Source organism: Phalacrocorax carbo, chromosome 15, assembly GCF_963921805.1.
Source record: "Phalacrocorax carbo chromosome 15, bPhaCar2.1, whole genome shotgun sequence".
NCBI lineage: Eukaryota > Metazoa > Chordata > Aves > Suliformes > Phalacrocoracidae > Phalacrocorax > Phalacrocorax carbo.
The window spans coordinates 3903565-3921029 of NC_087527.1; the positions used below are offsets into that span (position 1 = coordinate 3903565).

The 17465-nt window shown below is 40.9% G+C and overlaps 1 protein-coding gene across 1 annotated transcript in view; it reads left to right on the forward strand.

Annotated features, from left to right (window-relative positions):
• Positions 1-17465, forward strand: part of FBXW8 (F-box and WD repeat domain containing 8) — a 51793-nt gene that overhangs the window by 21269 nt on the left and 13059 nt on the right. Inside the window, exons 5-7 of the mRNA XM_064466135.1 lie at positions 3355-3512; positions 11241-11437; positions 12918-13127. Of these exons, the coding sequence (XP_064322205.1) occupies positions 3355-3512; positions 11241-11437; positions 12918-13127 (565 nt within the window). The remainder of the gene's footprint in view (positions 1-3354; positions 3513-11240; positions 11438-12917; positions 13128-17465) is intronic.

The following is a 17465-nucleotide window of genomic DNA, read 5'->3' on the forward strand; positions in this document are numbered from 1 at the left end:
CATAGGTTCTGTGAAACGCAGTGTGTTCTCTTCAGCCATCTATGTTGATACAGCAGATTTGCTAATTATCCGTAATAAAACAGCCTTTTTATTTTTTACAGTAAGGCAATGCTTTAATAGTTTAAAAGCCTTTGGTTGTGGTTACAAACTGAAAGTGTGTTGCTCTTTACAATAGCATTAAAAGCGGGGAGTTGAACCATTAAATTTTTTAGTTCTGAATTGGATTCATCTGTGTTTGAAATTCTTCCAGTTCAGTTCTGGTACAAGCCCAGCGTACGCTGGATGTGGGCATGCGGTGGTGATGGCCAATGGAGCGTGTTGTCAGCTGAGGAGATGGTTTATTTCTCCCGTTTCCCCATGCTGGTTCCCTGCCCAAACCTAGACCTCCACTTACGTTTCCAGCATGATCTTGTAACATCTCTCTAAATCCTTTAGGTTGCCGCAGGGGACTGATTTGTTGTCATGCTGCACTGCGAAGGATGTGAGTGGTGTTGCTGAGTGAGAAATGGGCGTAGGAGGGATACGGGAGGGATGGGGGCAAAGATGCCTTGCGGCCCTCCTCTTCCTGGTGAACATAAAGCACTTGTCCTGTCTTGTGGTGCACTGATGGGGTTTCTGGACAGACACACATGAAGGTGGGGTTTAGTGGGCGCTTGTGCTCCCGGTTCTCTGTCATGACAGAACTGGAATGAGCACTATGGCCAGGATCCTCTTACGGACGGTTCTGTAGTATCTGTCTGAACCCACTAGAGCGTACCTGAGGTACACATAACAAGCTCCCATGTGCAGCAGGTCCTTGCTAGGGGTGGGAGAGCAGCAGGGCTCCATGTAACAGAAGTGAAAGCTCTTCAGCATGTCCCTGTCCATCACTGGAGAGGGTGAGGAGGCTGCAGGGTGGTCTGATGCAGAGCGACCAAGCAGAGACAGTTCCTGTGTTTAACAGGTCCCAGCAAAAACACATTGGAATTTTAGTAAAATTTATTTCTAACTGATAGAAACGTTTGGTGGTTCTGTTCCAGTTTAAGCTTAGCTGTAGAGGTGGTTCAAGTGGTTCTTCAAGAATAGAGAATGGTTCAGACTAAATTTTTATTTGGTTGAATTCTCAGAAAAAATGAAAGCACTTGCTGTGGTAGTGTGCTGTTGGACCTTTAATTCCATGATTGTGGTCCATGTTTTTATTTACGTCTTGAGCTCTGGATCACTTGTGTTGCATGCTACATAGAAAAATCAGAAGCAGTGTGCTCAGAGAATTAGTCAGCCTGTGCCTCCTCTCTATTCCTGTCATTCTGTTTTCCCCATCTATTTTTTTCTTTTTTACATTCCTAGACTGGCCTGTGTAAGAGTACGTATGTATATGCACTAGGAGGAGATGCTGTTCTTCCTTGCTTATTTGGGGATTAAAATTAACATTATGTCACTTAGTTCTGTCAATTCTGCCAGTATTTTATGTCTCTCTGAAACTCACTTTTCATGGTCACATAGTTTGGCTTCCCCCTTGAGAATAATCTGCTACTCTTTGAAGTTAGGAGAAATTTGAAAGCATGACCCCAGACAAACCAGACATAAAGAGAAACAAAAAGCAGCTCAAAATTGAAGTGCTTCTGAAATGTTGTGTCTTGTTGAATGGGACTGCAAGAGATCTGTGCAAAAACTCAGTGGGACAGGTAATATCTCCACACTTTAAAATGTATCTGAAATGAGCCCTTTTCAGTTTTCGTAAACTGAAGATGTTTGTTGTGGACTAATCTGGACTGCTTGTTTAGTCCAACATGAAAAGTTTAGCGTTGCTTTGGGGAGGCTTCTTTCTTGATCTGTTCTTTTTAGATAGCGCTGCTGTAAATTGGAAAGGAAAGCGAGATTCATAGCGGGATTTGGGCCTTGTCTGCAGAAGGAGGAAAAGGGAGAAGTGCTATCCCACCCTAGTCTCTCGTTTTCTTCTATCTTACTGTGTAAAGCACCGAAGAGGAAGCCAGGTGACAAGGACACAGTTCTCTTTTCCTGATTCAGTGCAGAAAATTAATGTGCATCTCTTTCTGCTTGACAGGCTTCACCGTCCCCTCAGGCACGTCAATAAGTTGTTTAAAGTGGAGCGTTTTCACTCAGAGATGTTGGAAGTAATCTGCTCCAGAGTACCTGTAGTCCTGTTGCAGGGTACTCCCCAAAGACCTGGGTAACATCCGTCAAAGTCCAACATCTTCTAAACCTTTATTAAGCCCCTTCTTTCACAGTAAATAACTGTTTTCTTATTTTCCTTATAAACATAGGACAGCCACATTTCTAACCAGTAGACCTTTGAGGCTTATAAGAGTAATTCATTTGAAATATTGTTCCCCCAAAAGTCAGGATATAACAGCAAAGCTGATAGAGCAGGAAGGACCCTTCATTTTCCAACAGAATCTAAGTCTTGGGTATGGCAGAGAATGACATCTAAGACTCTTCAACAGTGTTAATTGTCACGGTTCTCTCAAAACTGATCTTAAATAATTATTGAACTATTCCAAATAACTATTGAACTGTGTTCTTTAACCAGTCATAGAGGGAGCTTCTGCTCTACTTGGCCTGCAGTGGTTTTTTTCTTTAATAGCATGTTGTGTTCCGCAGCATAGATAGCTCAGAATAGTTTGTGTTGCTTGCTCTGTCAGGACCTTCATTCACTCAGATATATTCAGTATTATCTGAAAAGTTCAGTTCTGGTTTTTTTCCCTCATTTGCAAACTATAGTTTGTTAAATATTGTTTTTCTGATGCTTCAGTGAGAGCACCTTCTGCAAAGAAGGCAGCACTGCCTTAATTCTAGAGATGACACTTAATTGAATTAATAAATTAGTCTTCAGAGATGTAGGCAAATCTGATGAGTTGATGAGGCATTAAGAAGTTTCCATAAAGAACAGTAAGCTGGATGGGTGCATGCCTGTGAGTGCTTGTATATGTGTACATAAATGCTCTGATTAAACAGCCTTTTCTTGGCACAAACACAATCACAAATTTTTAAAGACCAAAAGGAAACAGTTTGAAATTTTGCCATGATGTAATTTAGACTCGTTACTGATTACCTTTTTTCCACTGAGCCCGGGTCTCCATGCATTCTATAAATCAATAGTTGGTAACTCAGTCATGTCGTTCTTATAGCTCCAATATACCTGCCTGTCTTAGTAGACTTGATGCTGCATTCGGTAAATGGAAATAAAATGAGGAAAGCTGATGGGCTTGTACAAAGAGTGTGCAAAAAGGAGGAGAATCAGTCTAGGAGCTGTGAAAGGCATTAGGCTTTAAGACACTTCTTGTTTCTTCCTCCCTTTTCCTGCAGCTACCTCTTTTCAGATGTTTTGGGATGAATAATAGCCTTCCTTTCCAGATATACATCAGGAGAAGTGAGGTTGTGGGACACTCGCACCTGGGACTACACAGCCCCCATCCTGGAACCAATGCACGGTCCTGGTGATGCTGGACCTCAGCCACATGTCTCCTTTGTGAGGATAAACAGCTCTCTGGCTGTAGCAGCTTACGAGGATGGTAAGTAACCACAACTCTCCTCCCTATTTAAAAAAAAAAGGCTTTACAAAAATGAAGCAGCTGTGCTCAGCTTTTTGTCTGTCTGTAATCCTGTATATACACAGACACGCACACACTTGCTTTTATGTGAGAAAGTTGGCCAATAATCCTAAATGCATTAGGAGGCATTGGAACATAGCACCCATTAAAACTGATGTTTAATTCCTACTGGAGCTGCTACACAAAGCTTGAGTGCCAGGCTGTAGTCCAGCCAAACTATCTTAAGCAAATAACTTGTTTTGGTATAAAAATATTAAATATTCTTCCACCAGACTTCTTGTCTGTCCAAAACTCCCTTGGGGTGCTGTGAGGCTTTGTTATGGGAGTACTGGTAAACTTGCATGTCTGATTAATCTGCGTCCTCTCTTGCTCTTGGCATAGTGTATGGATGCCCATTTTCTTAACTGAAGGATCGGTTTGCAGTGGAGGGTTATTATATACTTTGATATAGAGAATAAAAACTGTGACCTAGTATTTAATGAAACCATAATAAAATCCTGGTTATATGCATTGTTTTAAATATACTTAATTGTTTTAAATGTACTTAGATGCTTATATAATGGGCAACAAGAGCCAGAGACCAACTGGACATCTACTGCATGTGGGAACGGCAATTAAAAAAGGCAGGTTTGAACGGTGCTAGCCAATTGAGATGCGAGGCTGAGTTGCTCAGGCAGAGCTCTACTCTGCCTGTATGTACGATTTGACACTTCAATACCTCTCCTGAGGTATGAATAAAGAGTATTTTTAAAGTTAGGGAGCCTTGTATACATACTGTCTTTGATCCTGGCATTTCTGCATGTGGAAACAAAACCACAGCTGGGTTATCCAAACAAAATCTCTAATCCATGTATTTTATTTTAGAAGTAAATTAAATGCTTTACATGTGAAAACAACTGTTTTAAGATGATCAACATCCTTAGCTGGTTTTCGGGCATGGGTCATGCTAGAACGGTTTTCAGTGGCTCAAAATTGTTGACAGGCCATGTTTTCTGACAACAGCAAGTCTGGTATTACAGAATGCTCATTAATATTACTTACGTGAGTCATAGGAAATTATAACACAGTGATAGTTTCAAGTGTTGGCTCTCTGTCCACTGTGCCAAACAATGACTAGCAGAGGGTCTTTTGTTTGTTTTCTATTCTCCCACTGACTAATCTAATAATTTGTCTAGGTTTCTTCTTTTCTGTCATATTCCTTGTCGTCAGTCCTGTGTGTGCTGTGACTAAACTAGTTTGCATAAAGCTCAGCGTCTTTTATTCTTTTGGGTAGAAATTTTAATGGGCTCTGTGATATGGCAGTTACTCTGATTTGAGAAGCCTGGTCAGAATAGATTAGCTTCTGTGTGAATAGGGAATTATAAAGACTGATATTTAGAAATGTTTACCAACTGGAATCTGAAAGTGTATGTTTACGGTTTGCTGGAGAGAATTATTTTAAACTTGGGGAAGGGGAGGATGACTTTGAAGACTATGTGTTTGTTCTTTGTTGTACTTTTCCAGCTCCCTTTTCTCTTTGTTTGTAAGTTTGACTAACACAGAGAAACCATCTGCTCGTGTTGGAGGTGGTGCTGTCAGGCAAAGAGTCTAGACTTCTCTTTCGAATCCCTGGCTAGCAGACCCGTTCAGATAACATCAGTTTCTCCCAGTTCAACAGAGCTCACACAGCGATGTCCTTGGCATCCGATCACAGGGAAGAACTAACAGGCAGATTCTGCTCACGCCGTGCCTGCCTTACAGCGCTGTTTTGCTGGTTCGGTAGTAGCAAACGCTTCCCAAGGCATATGAAATATAGCAAGGAAAAAGATTTGTCTTGCTGGGATGCCTGCATCTGAAGTGAATTGTAACTCCATGATGGCACTAAAGAAAAATTGGATTGTGACTTCTGGTGAATGTTTCCAACGGTGTCAGCCTCTGAGAAACAAGCTGCAAGGAGAGGTAAATGAGAGAAAAATGTATGGGTAGGAAATGAAGTTCCCTCCGCCCATGCCAGTGCTCAGTGGGGGCACTGTACGTACACCTGGGGCAACGGGACTTGGCAACTTGATCCACAGTTGTGATTTTTGAATTCCAACCCACTGGCCTCATATTTCTTCTGCCTTGTTTCCTATTGTCAGCACTGGCAGTCCTCCAGTTTGATTTTACCACTAATTGTGTTGCACGTTACCGAATTGAAATGAATCAAATCAAAATGCTTTTCCTGGAGCATTAGATAAAGCAGGCGAGGGTTCTGGGTAATGAGCAGATGCTGCTAATGCAGGGACAGTAGAGGCCTTGCCAGGACTCCATCTGCTCCATGCTTGCCTGACTTTGGCTGTGAGCCACAGCTTTTGGGAAACAGCAGTCTACTTTAGCCATCACCCTCCCCCCTGCCCTCCGGAGTCTCATAGTTTGACTTGAAAACAATGTGCTGCAACAAGACAACATACTTTTTCTTTGCTTTTTTTTTTTTTTTAAATGCTGTGCTTCAGACTCGTGTAGGCATGGTGGGGAGATGCCACGCTGCCCCTGTTTACAGGAGTGATTTGAGACCCTTTGGGAGGAGTTAGTGGTACTTCACAAGTTGCAAAGTACTAACATGGAGCAAAGGAAGGTGGTTTCTGCAGGGATCAGAAGTGCTCCTGCTTGTTGGCAGGCATCAGGAAGGGAATTTTGGCAGCGCTACTTTCTGGGACTGGAAATCTGCTGTCTTATCCATTCTGATGCCCTTTAAGCTGCTTGTGGGTGTTGTCCCTTCTGTCCCCTCTTTGCAAAGACAGAAATGGAGTAATGTGTGTGGAGTCTTCCCCCAGGTGCCAGGACGTGCTGTAAGATAGCAAGAGCAGGGAAACAGGCTGGCTTGAATAAAGGAAAAAGTTTTTGAAGAAAACCACATGTAGCATGTGGTAGTATATTTATCCCTATCGGATACATAGAGGTGGCTGTGGATGTAAAACTCTTGGTTTGGGTAAATGGCGTGTGATTTCACATCATGGTCAGGGAAGTCTGCCTTTTGAGTACTCAACCTGGGAATGAAATCCAGACTTTCTCATCTGTGTCTTTTCTGAGGGGACTGTACAGGGATGGTGTCATTTGGAAATCTCTGTAGGAAAAGGGGTGGAGATAAAACCTGACATCATTTGGTGGCAACTGATGTCGTAACGGTATTGTAAAGGCACGACTCTTACGACTGAGGTCTGGTCTCTCGCTGTTTAGTACGGTAAGTAGCTTGCTGTACCTGCTGGAAGTTGAGAAACAACATTGTTGTGACAATAAAATGTAAAATTTTAGTTGTTAAACAGCAAGCACCTACTAGGGACGAGTTGGGTGAGTGTTGGTGGTCCCGCTGACTAGAAGTGTTTGTGGGAGGAACTCAAAATTCAAGATAAGGAGCTTTGAGACATAAAACTGGTGCTCATTTTCACCTATGTGTTTTATTAACTGTCTGTACTTCATAGAAGGATGATGTTATCTGAAAATTGTAAGGAAATAAATTCATGTTCCCAGCTTAGAGGGAAAAAATTACATGTAGGAAGTGTTTTCAAAAGATGAAAACAAATTTTATTTTGTTTAAATCAAGATGGGAAGTGGCAAGACTGTGACCCACAAACAGGGAAAACGTCATGTAGATGATGTGAATTAAGCAGTTTCGGGCCTTTCCACACAACTGCGTTTAGAAGCTGAAGTGAATGAGCATGGAGGCCACAAGCGTGTCCAGGTCCCCTGCCCTAGCATATACAAAATCCTGGCTTTGCTTTTATTTTTTGTAGATAATTCACATGTAGATTGCTCTACAGCTTTTCTAAAGCTGACAGCAACTGCTAGCCATATCATCTTAATGTGGAAGAGCTGATGTAATGGGTCATTAGGATCTGAGCGTAGGATCTTTTGCACCAAAACGCAGCCCTCCTTCCACTTAGCCCAGGGGTTTGCTGTTAGCAGCTAGCGCTGGCAGGCAGCTGTCCTCCGCTCTGGCTACCTCTTAGAAAGAGCCGTGACAGGCTGTATTACACTGGCGAACACAGCCAGTATAATATTTACAAATGTGATTTAACATTTTTTGCCTCTGCCACCCTTCCCTGTTACAAGATTAGAGTATTTGATATGCAAACAGATAAATTTTTTTGTCTTGCCTTTTACACCAGAGACACCTATGTGAAAACAGATGTAAAACCAGCAGCTTTTGCGGGATGTCTTTTGTGGTTCCAGCTTTAAAGGGGGGAATATACTAGTGACAGGCACTGATAACGGAGAACAGCTTCCAGCCGTCCACCTCTGTTGTAGCAAGAGATGTGTAAGACTGGCTGATGTTTACTACAACTGACCAGCAGTGCACTGCGCAAGGCGCAATAGACTCATAGTTAAATGTTTATCCAAATACCTTCCACTCTGTAGTGAATTGCAATACAAGGACCTTTTCATCAAGCCGCATTTCAACAATAGAAGTTACAAACCTAAATTCTTTGTACAATCTGGGCCAAAATGATAAACAAGACTGGTACAGTGATTGTAATGTCAAGTGTCAGCAATTATACCATCTTCCTCAGCTTCTTGCACTTAACTCATTTCCTTGAGCCAAGATTAAATATAAGCAAGCTGTAAAGTCGAAATATGTTTGAGCAGTTATTATTAGAGTTCGCTTGGAATAATCACAATTGTGGTGCAGATTTTAGTATGCTGTGAAACTATTGCTTATAATTTTGATTTAATGACTTCCTAACGCTTTTAAGATTACAGTATTAAAAAAAAAAAGATACTGGGTGCTTGCAACCTTAACTTCACCTTAGCAAAGATATTGCTTTGGAAATGAAGTACTGGTCACTGCTGGAGGCAAGAAGATACACTATGGAAAGCAGTGATCTCATCTGCACTGGTAAATCTTGTGCCTAATTTTTTTTATGTTGCCATACTAATAACTTTAACTGTAATGGTGGCTTTTTTTTGCTCTCACACAAACATGATTGACTGTTGCAAAGGCTTGCACTCTGATAAATACATTTTGCTGTTTCTGCAATGAAATACAGAATATTCCAAGTAACACTTTTAGACATAGCAATAGTTTTGCCGGTTGATAAATGCAGTGGAGTGTTTGCTTTTTCTGTGCAAAACGTGATAATGTTTTCCTGCTGTTACGAATGAACGTGTACGCCTGTTTTGACAGTAGTGCGTTTCTGCGAAGGTCCTTCCATGCAGTGGTTGAAGCTTCTGACTGGGAGCAGGTAACAGGTGATGGAGGATGTACGTACAGAACCGTACACTCTTTTGGAGGAGGGGAGAAGCCAGGGGGACAAGCAGTCCTTTTGCGAGCAAATAATTGTTCATCCTTACGAAAGAAAACGTTCTTTGTTTTGCTTTTGATGTACCTTTTCAACTCTCCTTTTTACTCCTTATGTTTTACTTCTTCATTAAACAGATGTTAGCTTGTGACCTTACGAGTCACCTGTGTTTTTGGTATTACCCGGCATGTTTTCACACCATTACTGTGCATCAGGTGTTGCACACTCTATATTTGCCTCGTGAAATTTTCAGATATTTTGAACAGATTTAGCTACTGAACATCTGGTTTAAAAAAAAAAGTACCTGTCTCAAGCTGTTTGTACTATTGCATGAGCCATTTTCACTGTCTTCTCTTTTCGTGATATTTGAGATGAATAACAATAATCATGGCCTGGTTGCCCAGATTTGGTGAGCAGAATGCTGAAGTCTTCCTTTCCCAATTTGCTTGCGTGGCTGGAAGAAGGTTGTTTGACTTGAATATTTTTTTGTATTTTGCAGAACTTTCATACATTAATACACTCTTTTAAAAGAGTGAAATGCTCATTGCAGAGATGTGCAAACAAAAGACTTGCGCTGGAAGCAAATCAGCTTCCTTTTCTCCTACACAAAGTGGTCTTTAATTCGGATAAATGTTTTGCAAAAAAATAAAAAGTTGAAAATACTCCTGCGCAGAGGAGTTTGGCAGCAGTGTTAATCGTCTGATGAAAAGGTTCAGTTCTAACATCCGTGATCTGATATCCCTACAGTCTTGTATCATTGATGTTTGTTCACTTGTTTAAATCAGCTGCCCTGGAGATGAGGCTTCACCCGTTCCCTTTGTTTTAGTTTGGAGCCGAGGACTCGCTGCGAAGGCACAAGAGTGCCGCGGCTAAGCCGTCGCGTGGAGCAGACCGGGCTGCAGAGGGAATTACAGTCTGTGCTGTCCATTTGTATTTGTTAACTTGTTTTAAGCGTGTGTGAGATGTGAGCTAGCATTCTGTTTTTCAAAACCAGTTCAGCAGTTATTTACCTTTCAAGCAATTAACATAATTACCATTATGCTAAGAAGTAATTTTTGGAAGTTCTGCTCTGAGCCCTTATGACTCCATCGGGACAGTTTTAGTCGGGACTTATCTTTTTGATGGAAGCCTAATTGCAGTTTTGGCTTTGTGTAAACAAACAGAGGCGGCTAATTGTTTAGGCAAATAGCAGATTAATTTAAATATGCATCCCTAATAAAACAAAAATGGTCCCCATTATGGTACTCATTCCCATGGCGAGGAATATAAATATTCAGTGGGAGTGCCATTAGACAGGGATCTTAAGGATTATCTGCATTATTTCACATGGGTAGCACTTTCCAGATACCAAATAATCTTTACAAAAGCAAACATAAATCAATTTAAACTCATTTAGATACCATTTCACTATGTGCAGTTTCATTACCACACTCTTGCTTCACCTCCTTTGGGACGTGGGAGGAGTGTTTGCAAACTGGCATTGGTGCCCGTCCACAGCTGTCTGTCAGAGCTTTTATGTCTCCTTTTGAAGGAATAGCTACCATTAATCATTTCATCATTAATGGCCATGCTCAAGTAAAAGGAAGGCTTCTCCAGCCCTGTCTATCATGTCTGAAGATTGCTTCTCCGTTAATTCAGTGCAAAGGTGGCCCTGAAGTCTCCAATTCCGTCTGGCCCTTCTGTTCTGTAATACACTCCTGATTGCTTCAGGTTGCTCTTATTCAGATTATTGCTTTAATGCACCATGCTTTTAAATGGAGTATCAGTGATCTGTGCTGGGAAAAAAATGCAGTCGCAAATGTCTTTTGACTTGTACTCCTGTCTTCTTTGGGGTTTGTATTCTTCAGCTTTCTGGAAGCTTTGAACTCTTTTGCAGTTTCTGTTTTACCCAGAGCATCAGGATGAGGAGCTTTGCTGCTGGTCGGAAACTGTTAAGGGTGGTATTAAAATCCCGATTGCTGTGTGCAGAGCTTCCGGTTCTTTGCTTTAAAACTTTTCTGTGTGCGGCAGAGTGACTTAAATTTGAGCGTGGGTTCCTCGGTGTTTTTGGTGGTAATTGAGGGTGAGCATATAGGAGGATAAAAATGTAGGTGTCTGTTTAAGTCTGGTCTTCTCCAAATGTGGAAAAGTAAGGGATTTCAAGCAGTTTTTCTCAAGGTAGATAACAAAGTTATCTAAAAGTTTAAAAAAAAAAAAAAAGTTACCTAGAGAGCTATGAGCCTCTGATGCAAGAGACCATAATCTTGGAAAGTTTCCTCCGAACCTGTTACGTGGTGCTATGCAGCATCCTGAAGTTCTGGTTTCCTGCCCTACAGTCTCTCTTCCATATATTAATCTTTTCTGTTAGAATGCTTATAAGCTTACATCTTTAAATGATCTTTTAAAGGTTTGTTAAATTCTAAGGTAAAGCATAGCATTTGTGTTTTGTATACAGGAACCATTAGTGTGTGGAGTCTGATGTTCGGGCGGGAGCCAGTCCATCATTACCAGCACAATCAGAGGATACAGGCTTTAGCTCTTGGTTCAGAGAGCGCAACAGTAGCGACGGCATCTGGCTTCGAGGTCAAAGTGGAAAGCCCTAATGACAGAGGATTCTGGCAAACTACAGAAACATTTGAAATCCAGAAATTGGTGAGTGTCCAGGCTACGCAGCTTCATTCCAGGAGCTCCTGATCCACTAATTATTTTTGTTACAGTTAAGAGGGATCATATAATAATCTTACAAGAGTGTGGCCTGAACTAGATAACGGCACTATCACTAGAGGCTATGATTTTGAAGAAGGTTAATGGTAGAGGCTTTCATCACTGAAGAGCAGGGGTGAAATGCTGGCTTAAGCTACAAGTGAAAATGAACAGAAGTCCATATGGTGCAGGAGGTTGGCTGTTTTTAATTATTTTTTTGTCAACTTCAAACTAAGTTGGCTCATTTTGTAAATCAGTTTTCTCACGTAGAATTGGAGCTAAAACTCAAGGTCTCATTCCAGATCAACGCTATCTGATTAATTCTGAGGCAGGATATTGCAGACAAGCTAATAGTATCACTTGTGAAGTTGTAACTAGTTGTGCAGTTTCTTTAGGTTACACCTTCTGTTGCTGAAGTTTTGAGACTATTTTAATTAAAAATCAAAAGCTGTCCCATTCTCTGAAGTTTTATGTCTCAGAGTATCAACATTTTTTACAAAGGGGAGGACGTGCCCAGGAATAAATTGAGTCTTGCAGCTTCTCCCCTATTGCAACAAGCTACTGTGCAGCTAATGGGTATGATGTGATTTAAACCACTCCTGATTAATCACCTCTTTTAAAGCTAAGACAGTCTTATAATACTTCAAATGTTTGGGGACTTTTTTTTTTCAATTTTTAAGGTTTCCCAACAAAAATGTTAAAAGAACAGCACCCACTGCCTTGTAGTTGGATCCATTTTACTCTTGCATCTAGCTTTGCCCCACGTGACAGGCAGACACTCATAGTCTCTTCTAAGGTTGGGTTAGAAATCAGCTGTGCTGTTAAGGCGTTTAAACCCTTCCCGTGGTGAGAGTTTTTAGCAATGTCTTAACTGTTTACTGAAATGGGAAGAGCAATGTCAATCTCGTCTTGTGACAGAAGAAAGGGGAGCTGATGTTTGGGCTGTCCTAGAGTCACATGATGACTTTTCTTTTGATTTAGGGTATATATACATTATTTCATGTAAGCATCAACTATTTCATGTTAGTTGCATGAATGTGGTGCGTCTTCCGGAGCACTGTATTTGCATTCTAGCCTTGGTATTTGCTTTGTATGCTTTAACCTTATGGCTTTCATCTGTATGAGACTTAAGTCTTGCTCCTTTCTTTGATGTGACTTGGTGTGTTCCGTTGTAACGTGTTCCGATTAGTATTTTTTTTTGAATGGGCTCATTCTAAAGACTGTGAGCTAGATTTCATCATAGGAGCTAAACTTGCAAAAGTTCAGAAATAAAGTTGATACTTGGTCTTTGTGTGAAATTAATCCATAACTGGGATGATTCAAGAGAGCTGATAACCACACATCAGTAGTTTGTTCAGCTTAGTGTGCGGCAGTAGCGATGTAAAAGAACTTTTGGCTGTAACGAAAATTAAAGGTCTGCTCTTTTTAGGTCAACTTCCTTAATCTGGTTCCAGATGTTATGGGGAGTCCAGTGACAGTAGCAGCTGCAGAAGACATTGTCTATCTCCTGAAAGCAGAAGATCCTGGCAAAATCCTCCATTCTGTCTATGGTCAGCCTGTCACATGTCTTGATGTGTCTGCTCATGAAGCAGCCTTTGGGGTCAAAACCTTTGGCTGGTTATTGAATGAGCCCAACCAGGTATTTAATTTTTTTTTTTTTGCAAGATTTTTATACTTTCATAATTAACAAGGGAAAAAAGAATTCATGCTACTGACCGTTTCCTTCCTTGCTATTCTGCTTTTAACAGTAGAGGGAAGACATTCTTTTAATGCAAAAATCTGATGCTTCTGTTAGTTTTCTTCCACTGGGCTGATGTAAGCAATTACTGTTCAGCTAACTGTGTTCACTGTAAATACTTTGCATTCTCTGCTCCTCAGCAAGTCCCAGCTCCTTCATGTGTCTCACATGTATGCTGCATCAGTGGTCCTCTAGGGGGAACTAGTTGCAAAAAAAAAAAACAACAAACCCCCAAAACTAAAAAAACCTAATGAACAACCCCACCCCAAAAAGCAAAAACATCCCTCAGCCTTTCTGATGGGGGCATCCTGAGCAGCGTGTCAAGCCCTGTACACATGCAGATGTGCAGTCTTAGGGGGTCAGGGGGATGCTTTTTTTGTGTGCACTTGAGGGTTTGAACTAAGTTCCGTCCAATTTGGTGAGAATGGTGTGACTGTTGTATTAAAGGAAGCTAAATGATAATCATAGGTTTAAAGCCCCCTGTGACACAGTCAGCTTCTTTTATCAGAACATCTTAGCAGTGGCAGGGTAGATCAAAACAGACTCTTTTTGTAACCTTGCTGAAGACTCGTGGCTGAGGCATGCTTTAATGCAGCTATTCTCAAACTTCTCTACTTGCAGGAGGGGGGCTATTTTGGGCTTGCAGACCCAAATAGGAAGCATAAATAATTGTATTTTGAGGGCATGCAGAGTCGTACCTGAGATCCCAGGTAGCTGGTGGCAGCAGGCTGCTCCTGGACACAGCCCCCTTCCAGGGCAGGGACCAGGCTGTGGAAAGACCTGTTTCCAGATGCCTTGAGAAGAGTTTCTGTCCCTTTTCTACATCTCACCTACCTTTCCCATTCCCTAATTTCATTCTGTATTTTTGTGGTTATACTTTAGGCATGTGATGGGCTATCAGCAAAGAGGGAAGGAGAGTGTTTCAGGCAGGTAGAGAAAGAAGCAGGAGGTGAGCAACCAGATGAAAGGAGCTGTGGTCTGTACTGTACAAATGCAGCATTTTCTTTGGCAAGTGTCTAGAACAGGAAAGCTTTATTTAGGACTACCTCTGTGTTAGGAATAAATGTGTCCAGCTGCATCTAATTTCCCCTTAAAATTCACGCTCACTAGGGAAATGCTGAGGCCACCATAAATACCTCTAGGGTTGAGAGATGCTGTGAGGCCATGCTGTCTTTATTAATTCCTTTGCTGTCCTAATCCAATTCTTTTCCCTACAGAGGTGGGAGGTTAGAAGGTAAAATTGCCTCATTCAGGGGCATTACATCGGTGATCACCTTTGTGCCTCGTAAAGGAATAGAGAAATCTACTTAGGCCCCCGAGCGTCACACTGTAAAGCCGGACATATTTCCTAATTTAGTTCTGAAGTATTTGGCATTTGATGGCAGATTGTATTAAGCAGTGCATCAGCGCGCATCCTAATCAGGGAGATGGGACTGAAGTCGTCCAGACGGCTGGGGTGTGTTTGACAAGGACGCTTGCTTGGCATTGCCACAGCAGCTGACATCACGCCGGAAATTAATTACTAATGTCTATTATGATAATTATTCGCCTCGCGCAGACGTGAAGGGACTTCACATTGGCTGATTACGCTGGTCATAAGTTGACAATCTGTCTTTAGGAGAGCTTTTGGTCTCAGAAACGTAATGATGAAGAATTCCAGCCCCATTTGCTCCTGGCTGTGTTGCTGTAGTGGGAAGTCTGTGTTCCTTCTCAGTTTGGGGTTTTCTTTGTTTTTCCTGAGGGATTTTTTTTTTTCTTTAGTGTAAGCTCACAGTGCTAATGCTACTGCCTAGTAACGTGCTTTCTGATGAAAATATAGCTAGGGAAACCAACTTTTCCCCTATCTCTTTTTTAATCATTATCTAATTTTAACCAAATTTGACAGCAGAGTAGAGATCTGAGGCATAAATTTTGTAGGAACTTTTATGTCGGAGAGGAGAAAAACATCAAATCTGTGGTGTAGACTTGCTTACTGTTAGATGACAGACATCTGTGCAGGAGAGAGGGAAGAGTATAAATGCATCATCTATGAGAACTTCATTAAGCATCAGACACCCCAAGTATGATGCTGTTTCTTGAAAGTTCATCTATTTAGTGTTCCTGGAGCTCTTTATTTTATGTTAAGTGAAGATCAATTTCTTTAGTAAGAGTTATTTCAGCTGTATTAACTCAACGTGGAATGTACTATTTTCCTTAAATCCCAAACTCTTGAAATATTGAGATATCTGTTCCTATCTAAGCTCATGCATGGCTAATAATATAGACCAGATAATGAACGACAGAGAAAACCTTAACCCTGGCTTTCCCTTTCAATGTAAAGTGGGCATGCCCTGAAGGATGGCGTCTAGTGAATAACGTATTACCCTATGTCATGTGGTTTGGAGACCCGTGATCTCAACGCTGCAGCAGCATCGCAGTCTTGGCATTCACTTGTCTGAATTTTGGGTTTGAGCATTGTATGTAAAATTAAATCCACAGATTTAAACTAGGGCTGGCTTTGGTCCTCTTCATGTCAGGATCTTAAACAAGTAGCACTATAACTGTCAGGATTAACATCATCTGATTTCTGATGCAATTCTCTCGCTGATTGTAGGACCTGACTGAAGCTTTTCTCATAGTTGGTATATTTATAAGCTTTCCTGAATGGACCATCTGCTGTCAAGTAAGTCTGGTGTCCTACTGTAGCTTCAGGTGAGCGCTCTCCTGCTTGCAGATTATTTCTATGAATTTTTTAGTGCTTTATTCTCTTGGTGGGGGGGGAAACCAAACCAACCAAATAAAAAAAGTCAAAACCAACTTTGTCCTGTGTTTAAAATTTAGTTGAAATTTTTTAATGTATTTGACAGTTCTTGGTGATAGAAGATAATCCGCATGGGAGGATTTGGGGGTTTTATTTCCATCAAAGAAACTTCATATAGTACACAAGAGGATTTTATTTTAAACTCATGCAGCTGAAGAACTCTTTAGGTTACATGCATTATAAGGCACAGTTTAGAGTATGCTTGTGGTTTTTGGTTGCTTTGTGCACAAACTTGAACTTTATTTCAGAGCAGGTAGATGGGGAAGAGGGGAGTGATTGCAGAGCCTCCAACTTGGGAACAGAAGGCTATGTTGAGATCAGATGTCTTGGGAGTTGTTTGTTATGCTGTCGCTTTTTCATCTGTTTTGAGCTGCTGATTGGCTTGTACTTGATGAATGGCGTTCAACATCACCTGTCTCTTCTCATCAGCAATTGAAATACTGCCTAGTTTTCCTCCTGTATTTAATGTTTCAAGAGTTCTTCAACTGCTTGCTAATGTGAGCGTATCCAGTAGAATTAACCACTTGAAATGTGTGTTATGAACTAATAGGAAGTGAAAAACAAATTTTAAATATTCCTTTAAATTGAATTTCATACTCTGTAGTCTCTCTTGGATGATATTTAGGCCATAGGTGCATTGTATAAGCCGTTACATCTTTCTTGCATCTTAATGTAACTAAAATCCTCCTCTTTGTTAACTGGTAAGCTTGCGTTGTCTTTTCCGGTGTTGTAATAACTCCAGTTCTTGTGGCGTTCCCAAAACTTCAAATTTTTTAATATTGATTTTTCTTGTTTAAAAAGGTAGGTGTTTTTCAGTTTTGTTAACCACTGTGGCCCTTGTAAAATAGTTAATTTTTCAATAAACTGATCTTTATGCTTGTTTTCATACCAGTAGGAGGACAGGTCTTGCTGGTGACTGAATTTGAACATATGGGACTTCCCCAAACATTTCTCTTTAGGGAGCTGTAGGACTGTAGGGTGTTAGCAGATCTTTGAAGGTGAAAGGTGTTATAAATACCTTTTTCTTTATAAACTCTTTGGTACCATGTAGGAGAGGCAGAACTCTTTCTGAGGATCTGAACTGTGTAACTTTTTATAAGTTGAGCATTGCAAGTAAGTGCAGCAGAGAGACCAGAAGTTTTCCTTGTCTAAATTTTGTATGATGCATTGATTAACCCCTCTCTTGCTGAAAAGTAACAATCATCTGTCTTGTTTTTTCTGTGTTTGTAAATGACCAGAAATAATGTTGACAGTTAAAAAAAAATCCCTTTTGTATTGGCTAGTGTTAATGACATTCTGCTTTTTCTGTTTTCCCTATTTGTATGTTAATGTGAGTACTTCAAAATCAGCCCAGCTGCTTAGGTAAGTGTCTCAGGTTTAGGATGTTCTGTGGTATTCAAGGTGATAATCTATGAAACCAAGAGAATTAATTCAGTTTT